This window comes from Phallusia mammillata, chromosome 4 (genome assembly GCF_965637545.1).
Source record: "Phallusia mammillata chromosome 4, kaPhaMamm4.hap1.1, whole genome shotgun sequence".
Classification (NCBI taxonomy): Eukaryota; Metazoa; Chordata; class Ascidiacea; order Phlebobranchia; family Ascidiidae; genus Phallusia; species Phallusia mammillata.
The window spans coordinates 25,060,817-25,078,185 of record NC_137255.1 but is presented as its reverse complement, the minus strand read 5'-3'; the positions used below and the strand labels follow the sequence as shown (position 1 = coordinate 25,078,185).

The window sequence follows — 17,369 nt, the reverse complement described above, 5'->3', positions numbered from 1 at the left end:
TGCACATCAAAACTTACCGTATGTCGTTATCCAGTGCTTTGGTAAAATGGCATCCCCACGCTTCGGGATATTGACAAACTGAAAATTTCATGGTGAGAAGTTTCAACGCAGCAATACAACCAAATGATGAGTGTTTCTTGGTCGATGTGCTCAGAATGGATGTGATGCTTTGGACGATCAACATTAAACTGGAAAACAAATTAAAATTCTATTTTTCAAATCAGGGTCATAATTCTAATCAAAACGTTTACAAAAAAATGTTTGGTTAGATTTAGGAACTGAAGAAAAGAATTATGATGATAGTGATTAGGGATGTGCCAAAACTGCAAATGTTCTGTTTGGTCGAGCACCGAGCATCTCACTTTAATGCTCGGTGCTCGGCCGAGCACGCTCGGCGCATTATGACGTCACAAAAAATCCCCTTTCTACGTTTTAGCTCTACAAGGCCTCTTACGTCACCGGCGGTGTTTTATTAAGCTGTACATGCCCATAAAGTACGCGTTTTCCACCATCTCGTGCATTTGAAAAATCATTCGTTTTTGTTCAAAGACACCCTTTAGAACACTAGTTACATATGTTAGAAGTGCATGAATATGCAAATTTAACGCTCGGGCCAGTTTGTGCAACTGCTCGGCCGAGCACCGAGCATTAAAAACAGCGATGCTCGGTACCGAGTACTCGGGTTCTGGCTCGGCTCGGCGCATCCCTAATAGTGATGACGTCATAACAAAATACGGACCAGACTAGGCCACATTTGTTACTTAATTTCACCTTTGTAAATGTAACGTTAATTCCGGCTTTATTTCAACAAAATTTCTGGTACGAGCCGGGTTTCGGGCTTCTACTTTTCGTTTAGGCACTGGTAATCATAAGACCTCAGTTTCAATGAACAGAAATAAACTTAATGCAAAAGTTATGAATTTTCATAAGTGACATTGTTCGGGACTGGCGTTAAGGGTTTGTAATTAAAATAAAATTCCACACTTTTTTTTCTACGCCCTATTGGAGCTTATGTTGTCAAATGCCACAGTATGTAGTGTTTTGTACCAACTGGGTATGGTTCCGCCAATTTCAGGCCTGGTTTTAACTGTGTTTTAGGCCTTTTAACCCTGCTTCTTCCACAAGACATTTCAAAACACCACCTTTCAGTAACATTTTCCTCCGGACTTGCAGACTTATATCCCCGATATGTCTTGAGCATGTTTTGAACTGATCCAATGTCGACTTCGGCTTCTGGGACTTCGTTAGTGTTGCTTCCTAGGTAGAGAAGGCCGAGCTGTTTTCGGCACAAAACGAATGCATCCGTGGAAACGTCGTCACCAAGCAACGACAGGTTTGTAACCATGGAAACCAATGTCTCTCCTGCAACCTTGCGGATTCTCGAATCGTCGCTTTCCAAACACTGAAGGGCGATAGAGAGAGCCTTGTCCTGGATGCTAAGGTTCTATGCAACATAAAAAAAACTTTTTTTACTTTTAAACAAATACTTACTATCAATTAGGAAAAACAACTTTATACAAAAAAATTTGTTGAGAACAATGGGGGCTTTTAGTTAAAGAAAATCATTCTTGTAAAGATGAAGATTAATTCACAACGGGATCAGCCCTGAAGGGGCTATGCAGACCAGCAATCACGGCATAATCATTTCTAAATCATAGTACGCCAGGTCCATTGAAGGCGCCATACCGAATCAGCCGGTCACCAAGCATTCACCACCATACGGCAAAGCGTATGCTACAAAAATCTAGCCTGCGGTGGGATTCGAACCCGCCATAATAGGCGTGGCGTACTGTGATTCTACAGAGTAATGCTACAATTTAATTTTCTATAACATTTTTTGTAGCGTCTTGACAAAATTGAGTGATATGAATTTCAAAGATAGGACCATTTTTTACAATGCCACTTAAATTGGTGTTTCAAATCTCAATGCAAAACAAACATCCAAAAATTCACAACCGTAGTAAACTCAAAATTGAGAATTATGTGGAGATTGTTACAAAAGAAATGAAAATTAGCATTAAGTTTACAAATGATATATTTCAATGCTACAAACCTTCAATAACATGGCAGGAGTTTGAGACTTCTTCAGCTGATTCTCTATGTGGGTTAACTGACGAAAATTGAGTGTTGCAATAATTTCAAGCAGATCGGTTTGCAGAAGCCAGTATGTGTTATGTTGAAGTGAAAAAACTCCATTAACCATCTCAAAACCAAGTTGGAAGTACTGCAAAATGTATATAAGGGTTGAAACTAAAGCCAAACAAAGTGTAGGTGTTGAAATTTAGGAAAATTTAAGATACGTAAATCAAACAAAGATTTTGTATCATCTTATACATAAACTACAGTCAGTAATTTTTGGGCAATATTACAGGTAAATTGCCAATCCAATTTACCAAGCACTTTATTGCATTTATTATTAGCTGGAAAATCTGCATGCTAGGATTAAATTGGAAAATGTAACTGATGATAGGCTAAATTTAGAATTCAGTTAGACTGCAATTGGACTAATCCAGTTTCTATGACAGTAATATATTTTGTTTTTGATACAAAATGCCATAATGTTCAACTGGTGTGCATTGAAACAACTATACATACATTTCTCCATGAAAGAATACAACAATAGCAAACATATATATTAGGTATTGGAGAAAACTGCAAATGTTCTGTTTGGTCGAGCATCCCACGTTAATGCTCGTTGCTCAGCCTTTTGTAGCTTTCCAAGGTCTCTTACGTCACCAGCAGTGTATTAAGCCATCTAACCGTCAAACGCATTTAATAAAACAGTCATTTATGTTCTTGGATACCTTTTGAAACTCTATTTTTGTATGCAGGGCAAGAATATGCAAATGCAATGCACAAGTCACTTTGTGCAACCACTCGGCCGAGCACCAAGCATTTCAAAACAGTGACACCCAGTGCTGGGTCCGGTTCTGGCTCAGCCCATCCATAATATATAACTTACCACACTGTTCAGGACCGTTTCAAGACAACTAGCTATTGCAGAGCACGCTTGTCGGACTGTGCCAGATGATTCATCAGAAAGAGCAGTAATCATCATTGTAACCAGTTTATTAATGTCAGGAGCTGATGATAATGTCACAAACCGATGATCGTTTGACTCCACTTCAACCCAAGACACTAGCCCTGACCTGTGAATTTTTTTCAATGGGATGTTGGTTGTTAATAACCGATAGGATGTTGCTATATTACAGTACACATAATGTTTAACTGTTTCATTAAAGAATTCGGCGTGAAAGCACACATACAAATTGAAATAGCACAGTCGCTTCTGGCTAAATGCATACTGGCTTCTGGCTAAATGCAATAGGATTAAGGATCCCATGCCTACCTATTGTTAAAAAGAATAGAATTTTGGAAAATTGCATACAAAGGTTAACTAGATTTGCAATTAACTAAATTGTCTGTAACTTTAAGCCAAAAAGTTCACAGTACAATTAACTCTAACACAAATTGACTTTGATTGGCACATTACACTTGGCAGAACTTCGAATAACTCAGACAGAAAGTTATCTACTATCTTACCTGTGTTTCATAACAACACTTGATATAAACATGCTTGCTATGGACAAAACTGCTCCCCTTAATTGTGGATCATCATGATTGCAATAAGAAAACACATCTTTCATCATAGTGGGTCGTGCTGTGCAGTCTGTTTCTTCAATCTAAACGTTAGCAAAAATAGGAAGTTAAACTATCTGTGTATATTTATTGTCAAGGTATATTTATTCTTATATGTATAGTTTTCGAGCTTCTACACATAGAGGAAACATGCTAAATATGAACTGTATGCACATTCTAGGAATAAAAAAATGCCTTACTGATTTGGCAAGCTTTTTTATGCAGTTCCCATATTTACTCAATTGTAAGCTGTATGTTGTGACATAAGGTACTATTGTTTAAAATACTTCTTACTGTTGCTACATTGTAAACAATTGATACTAAAGCAAATAATGTTACCCAGCAAAACGTATGTCAGCTTGTTATTACTACTTATATTTTATAAGCCGTGGCTTACATTTAAATAAATATGGTAACTAGAACATACAATTAAACAGCATTTTTTTCTCAAAAAATCCAGACGTTTACAAAATTGGCTTTCACAATCCAACGCAGTCAAATGCAATCAACTAATATTAATTGTAGCAGTACTTACAACATTGGAATAAAGTTGAAGACATAGAATTGCTGGTGAAATGTTGATGAGGTGTGAGAGACAAGTCAATGCTAGATTCTTCATGCTTACACGCACCTGTGAATGTATGTTGTTGCAGGTGCATTCAAGTCCATTCACCCGTAAACAAGCATTTACTTTGTGTTAAATGGGGTTAACAGTGTAACAAAAGCATATTTATAAAATCAAGAGTCACCTAAGACTCAGCATAAAGAATAAACAGCAGTCACATATAATGAATATGCTGTAACTATGACTTGAGATATTATTAAAGTTTACAGTTTATGTAACAAGGCAAGCATTAATTTGTCTCATGTGCCAATTGCCTAATTCAACACACACTAGCTACTTTAGTTATGGCAGTCAGCATACCTTGCGATTTTGTAGAAGTTCACCATTCTGCTTTGTCAAAAGAAACCTGCCAATAATAAGCACACCGTTAAATTTCTACATTGCACATTAAAGTACAATGAACATCTACCGTTGGCACAGCATGAGACCCAGAAGATATAAAGGTTCAATTTCAGGGACATCTTTATTTTTCGTCGCACTGGACGCAAAAAAATCCGAAAACTGAACTGCCAAAGTAGAGTCCTCCTCTTGGTCAGCAGTATTTGCAACTTCAGACACTTCAGTGATAGAGCTGTTGTCAGCTGACTCAGTCACAATTGGTGCTGGGTCTAGTAGGCTTTTGTTTTCAGAAGTTTCGATACTTGTTTGTACATCAGATTGGTGATCGTCTGCTTCTTGAGTGGGTTGTTCACCGTTTATGTGTAAGTTTAGGTCTTCACCACCGCTAACAACAGTCGATGCAAGATTGTCGCGAAGTAATTGATCTTCCTCGGCTGCCAAGTTGGAAAGGCTAGCTGATGAGGAAGCTAGAAATAGATAATATGCAAATCACATTGATTGGTAAAAAAGGCGTAAAAATGTGCTTATATAGTATATGTGGATCTTCATTATTAAAATTAATGCATTCTTTACGTTTTTGCAAACTTTAAAACAATTTAAACAATTCCAATGACTAATGCTTATGTCTTTAAAACTGTGTTTACCACAGAACTTGCTAAAATGCATGGAGATCGAACCACTTACAAAACTAATTCTCTGCATAGGTAGTAAAATAACACTTTCATCAACTTGTTAAGTATGAGAGTCTCTACATAAAATTTACTCAAAAAACTATTAAAAAAGTAACATTTGGTATGGCGTCTTTAATGGACCTGGCATACTGTGTAAAAGGTAACATATAACATTTTCCCAAATTAATGCTGGTGTTAAATATAAAAAAGACAGAAATCATAGTTATTTAAGTTGTTTAACAAAGAGTTTACATCAAAAGCTTACGTTTCAAAAAAACGCAGACACCCTAAAATCACTTCACACAGGACCTAGTTTGTAAAGCATGTTTCTACACATAGTAGCAACAAAAAAACTATCCGAATCATTTTATACCCCACAAAAAAACGGTATTTACTTACAAGTTGCCATGGAAACACTGTCATCTTGAGTTGGTGGAACATCACTTGGAACAAAAGATTGTGCAACAAACAAAGTAGAGAGGACAGTAGCAAACTGAAGAGAGAAGGATTTAAGAAGTTGCTCTAGGAGTTCGAGGGCTGAAGTCACAACTGTGTGATCTTTATGGCAAATGTAGTAAATGGAACTTTCAAATATCTGCAATACAAAATTTTAGGCAACATTGTTTACACTAAAAAAACAGTCATCTTAACCTTAAGCATACGAATACTTTTGAGGGTCGGTAAGGCATTTATGACTTACAAAAACTTTTTTTTTTCGATTATGAAGCATCTTTTTTCATTGTTTCGGAATTCAGATGTTTGTAAGTTTAGAAATGGTTACTCCAAGACCAAAACGGTGCATAAAAGGGTAAGAATTTTTTAGAATACCCATTAAAAACTCAATGAAAACAGTATCTATATTGGGAAAAACAGCATGAAGAAGTGTTTTTGTGTGGGAATTCACAGACTAACAAAACCTTTTACACAACTATTTTTACATATGCAGTATATGCAAGGTAATGCTAATGCACTTTAACACAGAAACAGGCATACTTGAGTAAGTAAGGCCTGGTGTTCTGAGCGGGATGAAGAAGATGGTTTAGTCTCCACTTGCAGAAGAGGAACAATTAAACGTAGAGTTTGCATACAACCCAGGACAGTGCTGCGATCAGTGTGTCGCTGGATCAGAATGTCTACAAACACAAACATTTTAACTTTCAAAAGTAAATCTATACCTACCAAATAATTATGAATATGGATATAGGTCAAAATTTTAAGTTGATCACTCAACTGATACAGACAAATTCGGCTAATCGCATACTGGTTAATCACATATTTTTTTAATTGTATGGGGATCATAAATCATTTTGAAGAAAATAAGTTGTTAATTGCATACTAGCCTAAAAGATGAAAAAAGGGTGGCTTTACCATTGTAGAAACACATGGGTCTGTCATTGAGAATGTAACTATAATATATATATATATATATATATATCTTTTCAACAAACACAAAATTTTTTTTTTAAATATAATAGTTACCTAATATTAGCTTATTTTGCTTAGTTTTGTATCACAACAAAAAGTACCATATATACTCGCCAATAGGTCGCGCCACCGTATAGGTCGCACTGTTAGTTTTGTGTTAAAAAAGTTTAATTTAGAGTTGACTCGCACATAAGTCGCACTGAAAATCTAGGGATTTAAAAGGCCCTTTCCCTAGCTTTTTTGGTTGCAATTGTTTGTTTTTTAGCATTGAACTGCATTGCATTGAAACCGCAAAACCATTTTTTCTCAACAAAGCGGGAAAATCCAACGCACGCTTAGCGATCGCATGTGCGTGTGCACTCATGAAACTGTCTCGCATTGGTATGTGTGTGCACGAGCGCATGCATCCGTATTTGCACTTATGTCGAGCGGATAGGTCGCACCTATAATTTTTTTTACAAATATAAGGAAAAAAGTTGCGACCTATCCGCGAGTATATACAGTAGCTTGTAATACAAAACTTTTGTGGTAAATCATACACACATTTTCATTCACAAACATAAATACAACAAGTTACCTAGAATTGAATGCAGCAGTGGTAAAAGTACAGGATCACGTTTTCTAGAGTTGACAATAATGGCATGTAGACAAGTGCTTGCTGATCTTCTGATGCTCAGCGATTTCGATGAAAGGTTCTTAAGAAAGGATGCAATCAGACCTTGTACTTCACCTTCACTTACAAATGCACCCAGCACTGAGAATATTTTCTGAAAACAAAAGTGAAACCTTTACACATAAATATGCCTAAAACAGTTTTCATCAAGTTTCAAGTCTGTACTGCAAGCATTGTATGTATTTTGCAAGTATATAAAAAATGTAGAGAATTTAGAAATATAAGTGTTTTATCATTGGCAGATTTAAGGAGTTTTTTTTCTTTTTTCTAAAAATAACAACAAGATTGGGTAAATTTGTGCCATGTTTACAGCAAGTCTTGACATTTGAAACAAACCCTGGAACCAAAAACTTGTGTATAAAAACAGTGTATAAAATGTATCTTTCCCTTAAACAAAACTACATGCTTTTTTGAAATTGCAAATGGGAAAACTTACAACTTTTACAAGTGGTCACTGTTTAAGTTAGTGACATGAAAGAGCTTTAGTTTTCCATCAAAGTACTTTAACTTACACAAGTTGACGTGGCCAAACATTCTTGCAAATAGTCTTCTTCTCTCTGTGAAATTCGGCATAGGCATGGCAACAAATTAAGTATGTAGGCTCGGCATTTACTGGGACGGATGTTGAAACAAAGACTCGCAAAACGACTTAATGATGCTCGTAGGCTTCTTGAATGACCATTCTGAAAAGCAGGGCAAATAATGTGTTTGGTTCGACAAGCTAACCACATTATACTGCATCAGGCTAAGTACTATAAAGTATATATAGTTTATACCAGTACCAGTACTTTTGTTTATAGTTAAGACTTATATATTCAGACAACATAGCAGCACATTTGTTTTTATCCTCAGTGAGCAAGCAGTACCTGAGTCAAAGAGAAAACATTTATGCATTTAATTCAAACTTCACAATGTCAGTTTCATAAGCTATCAAATCTGTTGTTATAATGCTTATTGGCACCAACCTTTTTAATGTCTTTGTACAGTTCAACTAATATTTTCCCAATCGCAGTTTCATGCAGGCATTTGATAATTTTGTTTAACGACTCGTCGGCATTAATTCTGACATCCGCACTTTCATCAGTACATGCTTGTAGCAGGATTTCTATGGATATTGCTGCAAACAGAAACATAAATAGCATCTCTCTTTATCAATTTTAAAATACCGAGATAGAAATGTATAAATGTAAATGCAGAGAAGTGCAAAACTATTTCAGATTATATGATTTCACATTGTTTTTTCAAATATGATGAACAATGACAAATTTGATAAAGTGACAATACAAAGAAACTTTATTTTGGCTTTGTTGAATAGCAGTTCAGAATAACTACTTAGTAGTCCAGGAAGGTCTGAGCTTGTCTTCAGAGATGAGGAACATAATGATTCAGCGATTGAATTGATATGAGTTTGACGTTCCTTAGGATTGAAAGCTGTATCCCGTTGGCTGCACAAATATCATGATTGTATTAAATGGTATAGCACAAAAATGTTTTGTTATTTTGTTTTCTTCAGAAAACAGAGTGCAGTAAACCAGTAATCTCAATTCTGGACCTATTTGGACCAAAAAAATATTTCTCTCGATTAGGTGAAAATCTGGATTAACTGATGCCAATTAGTCAAAGCCTACACTATACTACACTATACAAATCATTTGTTCCTTTTTTGTGCAAATTAGGCAAATATCCGGATTAACCGAATCCGGTTTAACTGAAATTTAGTTAACTGTGTGGCGATTTTGATCAAAATATAAAAATTTTAACATTTGACAAATCTTATTGTTATTAAAATTTACTTACTTTTTCTCTTCGGCTACCAATCCACCATAATGAAACTTTAGGGCATTCACAGATCTTATAAGCTTGTCCATTATCACCCCTTTAAGGTTTCTGTAACATCTATTCGTTTACACAAACATGGCTGCTTAAAGTGGTGACTACCTGACAACGACATAGTATACACATAAAAAACCTGTACTTGAAGTTAAAATCTTTTTGGAAAGTATTAAACCAGGGGTTCTTAAACTTTTTCGGTCGCGCCCCACTTTACACTAATTATTTATTCTCACGCCCCCCCTAAAAAACATTAGCACTAATGATGCTTGTCTTGTTTTTCGGAAACAACATACATGGTAGGTCCCCTTTAAGCTATACTGTCAAGTTAGTTCCGAACGTTGAAAAAAGCCACTTCAACACTGATAAGTTGCGTAGGCTTTTGCGAACACAGAGACACGTTGCCAGTATTCTTTTAAACTACGCATATGTTGCCCAGAAATCGTTGATTCACTTAAAGTCAGGGCAATCTCTAATGCGAAATTGCGCACAAATAAAGAATGTACAGCCGACTATATAGTACAGGGGTCACCAAACTACGGCCCGCGAGGTCATTTCATCCGGCTCGCGACCCAATTTTTGGTTTGCCAAATCGTATTGATAGCTTTGTTACTGTCAAAACTTAATCTACTCCTTACGAAAGTTTACTGTTACGACATGTAAAATTAATATTACCGACTCTCAAAGGATTGCAACGCCCAGGATTGATCCAAACCCAGTTTATTATGTCACAGACAAAACAAAAAGTGTTAATTGTGCGCAAACAATTGCCTTATTGTGTCACTTATGACATAATATACAAGCATTCCTTGTAAGATGAGACTAACTATACAATTTAAGAGATTTTAAATGGGGTTTTAAAAAGACCATTATCTTGGCGCCCATATAAAAATCGCCTCATGGGCTAAGTTTGAGAAGACGGCACTAGGGCATGTAAACTAGGCGGCGGCCCGCAGTGGGAAAAGTTTGGTTAATACAACTGGACATCCATTTCAGAGTATTGAAGCGTTTATACTTTAAACAATAAGTTCGAAATCAGCGCCGACATAATCCCAATGCATTAATTTACAATTGTTTGCAAGTGAAAACTTTGCTGCCAGATTGTGCTGCGCCCCCCTTGCGAACCCTTCACGCCCCCCAGTTTAAGAACCCCTGTATTAAACAAAAGGGTGAAATTGCAATGAAATGACAAGAGTTGTAAGGACTGGATTTTTTTTCCGAAAAAGCAACTGCAGACCTGCTTTTTTGTAAACTCGAAGGAAAAAACTTATCATTTTTCACGAAACATCCAAACTATTAAGTTTATCATTAGCAATATTTAGCAATCAATGATGAAAAACAGCATTATCCTGAAGATGCCTAAAGCTGGCTATTTGTACGAAGGAAGAGGTATTGTCGTAAAAACACAATTTAGTCATGCGTTACATTATTGTCACATAGAAACCATAATAATATGACGTAAATTAACTTTAATTAAGATTACACATAGCACAAAACGACAGCAAAAAAAATGCTTTTAACTGTAAAAACTGTGTTTAAAGAACTTCATATGTTAAAGGCAGAGAAATCGTGCGGAAGTCAACGCTCTACTTGGCCTTGCAGAAACTTCATTAGAACCGCGTTTAACAAGTATGATATAAAACAGACAGCAGCAAACTTCTCAATAAATTGAATTTTTCATACTTCGTTTGAAACATATTTTTGTCATTATTACATGGGTTGTTTTTGCTAACCAACCGGCCCGCAAAATTTGTTTTGAAAGTTTACCGGTCCGCAAGCTTAAAAGGTTGAGAACCACTGGTCTAAAGCTCTCAATTGACAAGACACTAGCTAGAAAAATCTAAAGAAATCTAACGGTGTGAATCGAATCCACGGCAGGGCCATTTCTAGGCTGAGACTCTACCAACTGAGCTGTATAGGATGGTTGAGAAGCCCGCTGTAAGTAAGTCACAAGTTTGGTAGCCTTAGTCGTACGTAGCACATATTAGTTTCGTAGTAAAGGATCGCCGGTTCTACCATTCCAGTAGAGAAAAAGTTTGGCGTTCTATGATTCATTCATTTATTTGAATAAGAAACTGATAATGCCATTTAGGCGAAACATGTAATATATTCTTTCACATGAAACTACCTGATCTGGTTTAAACCAAGGATTTAACCGTCCAATAGTTTTACTGTCTATAGTTAAAAAGGCAAACAGTGATCGTCAGTTGATGGTTTTATTCATTACTGAAACTGTCGTATGGTTCAAAAGGGTATGTTGTTATGCCTATAGTCTGCATTAACGCTCCAGAGCTAAACCAAGTAACTAATTTATGTTAATCTTTCTTGATAACAATTGACGAGATTAAGATTTATCAGTTCTGTATTTGGCAAATAATAACACAATGTTGCACATTTTCATACAATTTCTACATCTGAAAACGTTATTACATCTGAAACATCCTCTGCGGTGGATTTTAGGAGGAGTACAATTGGTGTAGTTAAAACTTAATGGGTATGCGAGGAAGTCCCATGTATCCGTTGCGCCAAATACAATGCCTCGTTACACCAAAATAAAATGGCATACAATTCGTTTGCGAGTATGGGAGGCCATGGCCAATCAGGTGTCTAGTTTGACATTCATTCTTTGGTCGAGGGTCCTGGAAAAGAATTATATTTTTACCGCTATCAGTAATAAAGTTATGAAAATTCCTTCATTTAAAAATGTAAGTAAAAACAAATTTTGTGAAATTTCAGAAGACAACTAAGAATTTAAACTCCTAAAAAGGTTGTATTCCGGAAAGCAAAGGGCTCTTAGGTAGGAGCTATCTTTAAACATTACTATCCAGTAGCCTTGTTTTATACCAACTGCCTTGAAGTCACAAAATTTCTGCATCTCACAAGTTTCTGACACTGTTTGCAAGCGTGAAGAGGGAATAATATTTTTGCATAACGGGATCAGATAGGTTACGGACAGACACATTGTTCGAACTATAAGGGCCCGGCAGTACAGCTGGTGACGAGAGATAGGCCGTATTGGCTAGTGCAACCATCCAAAGGCACTCCAGTTTGTTGGGAGTAACAGGGTAAAAACCCATGCCTCACCTATTTGGTGCGATGCCACAACTGGGCATACACCACAGAGGAAACTGGCTCAGAATATGAGATCAGTTAATTTGATGTATTGATGTACCTTACAGTCAACTTGAAACACGGTTTTAGAGATCCCGTGAGAAGGCCTACATGGGATGTCGCACTAGAGCCATCACGGGTCCTTAAAGTTTTGAGTTGTCCTCTAAAACTGCGAGCCTACCTGACCCCACCCAACCAATGCCTTCCCCTCCAAGTCCGTAAGCGCTCATTATATTTTTTTAATGAACGCAGTCAGGACTATCGGGGTTGGGTGAGGGTTTGTAATAAAAAATAAAAATCTCATGTAGGCTACCCGGGCTTAGCAATATCTTAGTGTGGACCAAGTTGCTATTGTGGGCCAGAGTTGCAAGTCGGGCCGGGTTCGGGCTTAGGATTAAAAAAAACGGGCTTGATTCGGACCTGATTTTATACTCTGTGTCAATATTTGTAAGAACAAAATTAAGTAGCCAGTTACTGGGCCTGACCGAATGTTAAACGCCCTGTTTTGGAGAGCAATTTTCTATTTTGTTCTGTCTTGGTCTTTCCTGAGGCTTCAATGTATAACTTGTCAATCAAACTTTTGGGCCTAAACAGGCTTCTCGAAAACGATTCGGATTCGGGCTGGATTTCAAGCTTGTATGTTCGGGTTTGGGCCGGGTTCGGGCCGTTTACAACTTTGGTTCGAGCTAAGCCTGCTTGCAGTTTTTTACGGCGCCCAACATTAATTTGGCGGTGTAATATGATTATAGCTTACCTCGCATTTGTCGAAGTTGCAATCCCTAACAGTGCACTTGCAGCCTTTTTTGAAGCCGTAGGCCATGTTCCAAGCGAGAGTCTCCCGTTGGCTCAAATCGAATTGATCCTTGTCGATGATGTGACTGCACGAAGCAATTTCCAATCGATTGTCCGAGTAATCACCTTAGAATAAAGTTCAGGTTAGGTATTTACTTTATTAGATAGCTGACGAAAATTGTAGGACATGGGTTTACGGCAGAGCCGCTTACACAAGAACTCACACTAAAAAGGTTCGCTTAATTACTGATAGGACGCATTTATAAAGAGCAAAGTTATTTAAATTAGCAGTATGACTGGGATTTTAAATATGACTGGCCAAAAAAAGGTTATTTTGGTAACACACGCAAACGTTAAATTACACACAGAATTTCTTGCTCTATAGTTTATATTTATATGATAGATTTGCTTAGTTCATTGTTATTAAACAAAGTAGAGCGGGGGCAATAATTGCTGACTCAGCAAATCGCTGACTGCTAACGCCTATGTTCCGTTGCGCTCCTTATCGTAAATAAGCCAACCTAACTAGTGGGAGTTCTTGTGCACGTCGCTCTACCATTAAATAAAAGACGGTTTTTTAGTAAAGAATATGTGATTGTGGCATACCTTCTTTGTAACATATAATTAGTTGAATAGAGTTGGCGCAGAATTAGATTGTAGCCTACTGGAAATCTTGATCCGCAAACCCACTTTGGGTTGTGCAAAAGTATTGTTAGGTGTAGACAATTGTTAGCAATAAAAAGTTTTACTTATTAGTTGACAGCCACGTGTTCGCTACTAAAGAAAAGCCTTGCAATAACAAGCGTACCTCCAATGACGAAGTATCTTCTGAAAACTGACAAGTTTGCGCCACATGAGGCGCTGTCGCCACTGGTGTAAATGAAGCGGATAGAAGACGAGTAGTTGAATTTTTCATTTCCCTGATAAAGCTGTGAAACACAATATGAATTTGTAAAATTAGTTTAGCGAAAGTTAACGGGCCATAAAATAGACAAAAAATAAATTGGCCTCGTTCGATGTTGTTGTTTTTTCGTCACAGTCCCTCGTCTAACGTCAATTTAAGAGTTAACGTGTTTACATGACTTTCAGCACTTGTAATACTGCCCTAACACTTTATATAACCAATACTACTTGTCTCAAATTTTGTAATGCATGCAATAAACTATTACAAAAATAACGACTTTTTACCGGTAGACCTACTAAAACAAAAACTCACGGCAAACACGGTTTGCTACATACCGATAGAGGGCGAAAAGAGCGGTTTTTTTCAAAAAAATACGGTGAAACTGGGATAGGGTTAGGGACTAAATTTAATTTAAAGAGCTGGGTTTTTAAGTGGATTTATTGTTTTTATTGTTATGAAACCTCAGACCAATCCTAATAGCCCTAACCGTCAGCACTTTTTCACGTTTTTTTCGAACCCACGACGCTTCCCAGGAATCCCGATCAAGGTTTTTTATGTCTGTATATGGGTCAGGCGCGCCGGACCATTCGGCCAAGTTTCACACAGCCTGCATTTAAATTATTTTCGTTGCGGCACCTGCCGAAAATTCTCAAACCTGGTGCTGTGAGTTCTTGTGTTAGCAGCTCTTCCCTTTTTACCAGTGCAGTTTAACGACTGGCTCGTTTCACCGCGCATTAAAAGACACCTACTGTGAAACGGAATGCCACGTAGCGAATCATTTCCCGTTGATACGTCGCTGGTGGTTGTATCAAATCATCACTACCACCAGCAGATGATTCCAAATTGATCGTGACGTTTACTCTGCTTTTGTGCATCACATCAAAACCAAATGCTGTCAGGAGAAAAATATATATTATTAACATTATACAAGTGTATGTAGAACGCATCTATACATGTTAAAAATGTGGGTTAATTTAGATTTGTCTGTTAGGGCAGGTAAACTTTATTCCACTTGCATAATGTATTGGGGTCTGCCCATTAGAGTTGTAAGTCGGGCCTGGTTCGGGCTTAGGTTTCTTTTAAACAAACGGCTTGATTCGGGCCTGACTTTACACTCTGTGTCAGTATTTTTTTGAATAAATTTCACTAGCTAAGTAGCCATTTGCTGGACCTAAACAATGTCAAACGCCTTGCTTAAGACCAATTGTCTATTGTGTCTGTGTTTGTTGTATTGGTCTTGATCCTTGCATGTATAGGCCTTTTAATCAAACTTTCGGGCCTAAACGGGCTTCTTTAAAAAACGTTTTGGGTTCGGGCCGGCTTTCAGGCTTGCACTTTCGGGTTTGGGCCCGTTCTGACTCCAATTTCAGGCCCGTTTACAACTCTGCTGGCAATTCATAAAATATTGCAAAAAATGAAGTGAAATAAACTTACCTAATGCTCCGTTACAGTAAGCTGTCTGTGGGTGACCTTGAAGGCAAGAACAAGACGCAGCGGTTTTTACCAAGTACACAAGAGCGACAAGCAACAAGAGTTTTTTTGCTGACAACATGTTTTTTTTTCGGTAATTCTTTACAATGGTTCTCTTTCTGCAAAAAATAGCTTATTTAGGTTATTTCACAAACTACTTATTATTGCTAAATATTTGTGTGTTTGTTTGTTTTTTGAAGACCGGTCCGCGATAAAATTTCACTTTCAAAACCGGTCCGCAGTGCAAAAAAGGTTGCCGATCTCTGCCTTAGAGCAGTTAACACTTTTCTAAAACACATTTTTTTCTTAAAACCCCAACGGCGCTATAACTCTTTTTTACGATTTTATATTTCTCCCATAATTTCAGAGGCAGTAGCAGATCTATCTAAAAAGGTGAAAGCTACTACTCTGACTATCTGACCAAATCTTGCCTCCTATATACTCATTTGAGGCAACACAGAAAATCGCCTGAAGCAAAAATCTGACATGGCGAATGAATCATGACAGCATTGGTAATCTTCGGCATAAATTCCCAGCGCAGCGGGAAATTTTGCTTCCGAATGCCGCGGATTATGAAAAACAACTTCGATAATTGGTACATATTGTCTTTTTGTTTGTTAAATCAAGGGGCTTTGACTCCTTGAGGCAATTAGAGCCCCTGTACGCAGGGAAATTTGTTAGCGTTACGTCGTTTTCGTCAACTGTTGTGAATATAACTTTGTCCAGCAAATTGATAACAATCGTCCGGTGACGTAACAGTTAGTGTTCGATTACGTGACAATTTATGTTCCATTGCGTAGCGTGAATTCCTGCTTACTGGCTACTGGGTACGTTGTAATTAGTGATGCACCTATGACCAAAGTTTCGGTTGGCCCAAACATTTCGGCCGAATACGCTGTTTTTCAACGTTTCGGTTTCGGCTGATATTTCAAAAAAGTTTTTGCAAAAAATTCGGCCGAAACCGAAATTTTCGATTGCATGGAATTACTGCCTAAACCAGTGGTTCTCAACCAGGACCCATGGCCCCCACGAGCTGTGTTCCAGGGGGGCATGGGTGTAGATTCACCAGAAACACCCACTAAAAGTCATTTTGTTTTTTGATAACTTTAACTTTGTTCCTAATTTAATCAACTGTTTTACACACTATTTTTTGCTATATTGAGGTTTTCTTGATTACGAATTCTTGTTCACTCTATTCGACCTGTTTAAAACCAAAATTAGTACCGAATTCCAACACGAGATTGCCATTTACAATTTTAAGGGGTCACAGGTCTTACAGGGTTACTTGAAGGGGGCCACGAGGCCAAAAAGTTACTTTTAGGGGGCCACGGCCCGCCAAACGTTGAGAACCACTGCCCTAAATTATCATTTTCACCAATACAAAACGTCATAAATAAACTAATTGTGTTATCTATAAAATACGAGCCATGTTGTCTGCAAGATATTACAAGTTTAGTGATTTTGATTTGTCATAATTCACTTCACTCGCATCAACGACACAATGTTCAGTTGAAAACATCCATAAGAACAGGATTTTAGGTTTGGCCTGATTCGGACGAAATTATTCGGCCTCGTAGCCGAGTATTCGGTTTCGGCCCGAACCTTTTTAGGCGGGTTCGGTGCATCACTAGTTGCAATCATTTAGTAACTTGCCTCGTGGTGTGCGCTCGTGAACTTTGACAGGTTATACTTTGAATTGAAGCCATTAAATCTAAATAATGAAACTTTTAGTTACCAGCTAAATATTAGGAATAAATTGCTGAAATTGATTATGCTTCATCTGTGAATTATTTTGCTGGTAAGTTTGGCTTTGTCATATATTGTGTAGTTTTGTTGTAAACCTGTATATGTTAATTGTCATGCAGGATTTGTTCGTCTTTTAAATCATCA

At 37.3% G+C, this 17,369-nt stretch overlaps 2 protein-coding genes across 2 annotated transcripts in view; both read right to left on the bottom strand.

Moving 5' to 3' along the window:
• The window catches only part of LOC145222725 (huntingtin-like), a 42,204-nt gene extending 32,869 nt beyond the window's left edge, over nucleotides 1-9,335 (bottom strand). The window contains exons 1-15 of the mRNA XM_080088905.1: nucleotides 9,170-9,335; nucleotides 8,705-8,817; nucleotides 8,338-8,489; nucleotides 7,885-8,055; nucleotides 7,277-7,466; nucleotides 6,268-6,407; nucleotides 5,674-5,869; nucleotides 4,674-5,070; nucleotides 4,565-4,610; nucleotides 4,175-4,270; nucleotides 3,544-3,683; nucleotides 2,963-3,149; nucleotides 2,054-2,224; nucleotides 1,143-1,444; nucleotides 18-188 (exon numbers count right to left, since the gene is read on the bottom strand). Coding sequence (XP_079945031.1) covers nucleotides 18-188; nucleotides 1,143-1,444; nucleotides 2,054-2,224; nucleotides 2,963-3,149; nucleotides 3,544-3,683; nucleotides 4,175-4,270; nucleotides 4,565-4,610; nucleotides 4,674-5,070; nucleotides 5,674-5,869; nucleotides 6,268-6,407; nucleotides 7,277-7,466; nucleotides 7,885-8,055; nucleotides 8,338-8,489; nucleotides 8,705-8,817; nucleotides 9,170-9,240 — 2,543 coding nt within the window. The 5' untranslated portion in view covers nucleotides 9,241-9,335. The remainder of the gene's footprint in view (nucleotides 1-17; nucleotides 189-1,142; nucleotides 1,445-2,053; nucleotides 2,225-2,962; nucleotides 3,150-3,543; nucleotides 3,684-4,174; nucleotides 4,271-4,564; nucleotides 4,611-4,673; nucleotides 5,071-5,673; nucleotides 5,870-6,267; nucleotides 6,408-7,276; nucleotides 7,467-7,884; nucleotides 8,056-8,337; nucleotides 8,490-8,704; nucleotides 8,818-9,169) is intronic.
• A 2,211-nt stretch (nucleotides 9,336-11,546) lies between these two features.
• LOC145223673 (metalloproteinase inhibitor 3-like) lies at nucleotides 11,547-15,561 on the bottom strand. Its single transcript, XM_080090071.1, has 5 exons — nucleotides 15,444-15,561; nucleotides 14,759-14,901; nucleotides 13,914-14,034; nucleotides 13,068-13,231; nucleotides 11,547-11,841 (listed from the first exon to the last, which is right to left on the bottom strand). The coding sequence occupies exons 1-5, from the start codon at nucleotides 15,559-15,561 to the stop codon at nucleotides 11,683-11,685; spliced, it is 705 nt and encodes a 234-aa protein (XP_079946197.1). The 3' UTR covers nucleotides 11,547-11,682.
• Between the last annotated feature and the right edge of the window lie 1,808 nt (nucleotides 15,562-17,369).

Coding starts and splice junctions, on each gene's coding strand:
- LOC145223673 (XM_080090071.1), bottom strand. CDS start 15,561: ATGTTGTCAGCAAAAAAACTCTTGTTGCTTGTCGCTCTTGTGTACTTG. Junction 14,902..15,443: donor TTACTGTAACGGAGCATTAG/GTAAGTTTATTT, acceptor TTCTCCTGACAG/CATTTGGTTTTGATGTGATG. Junction 14,035..14,758: donor ACGTGGCATTCCGTTTCACA/GTAGGTGTCTTT, acceptor TGTGTTTCACAG/CTTTATCAGGGAAATGAAAA.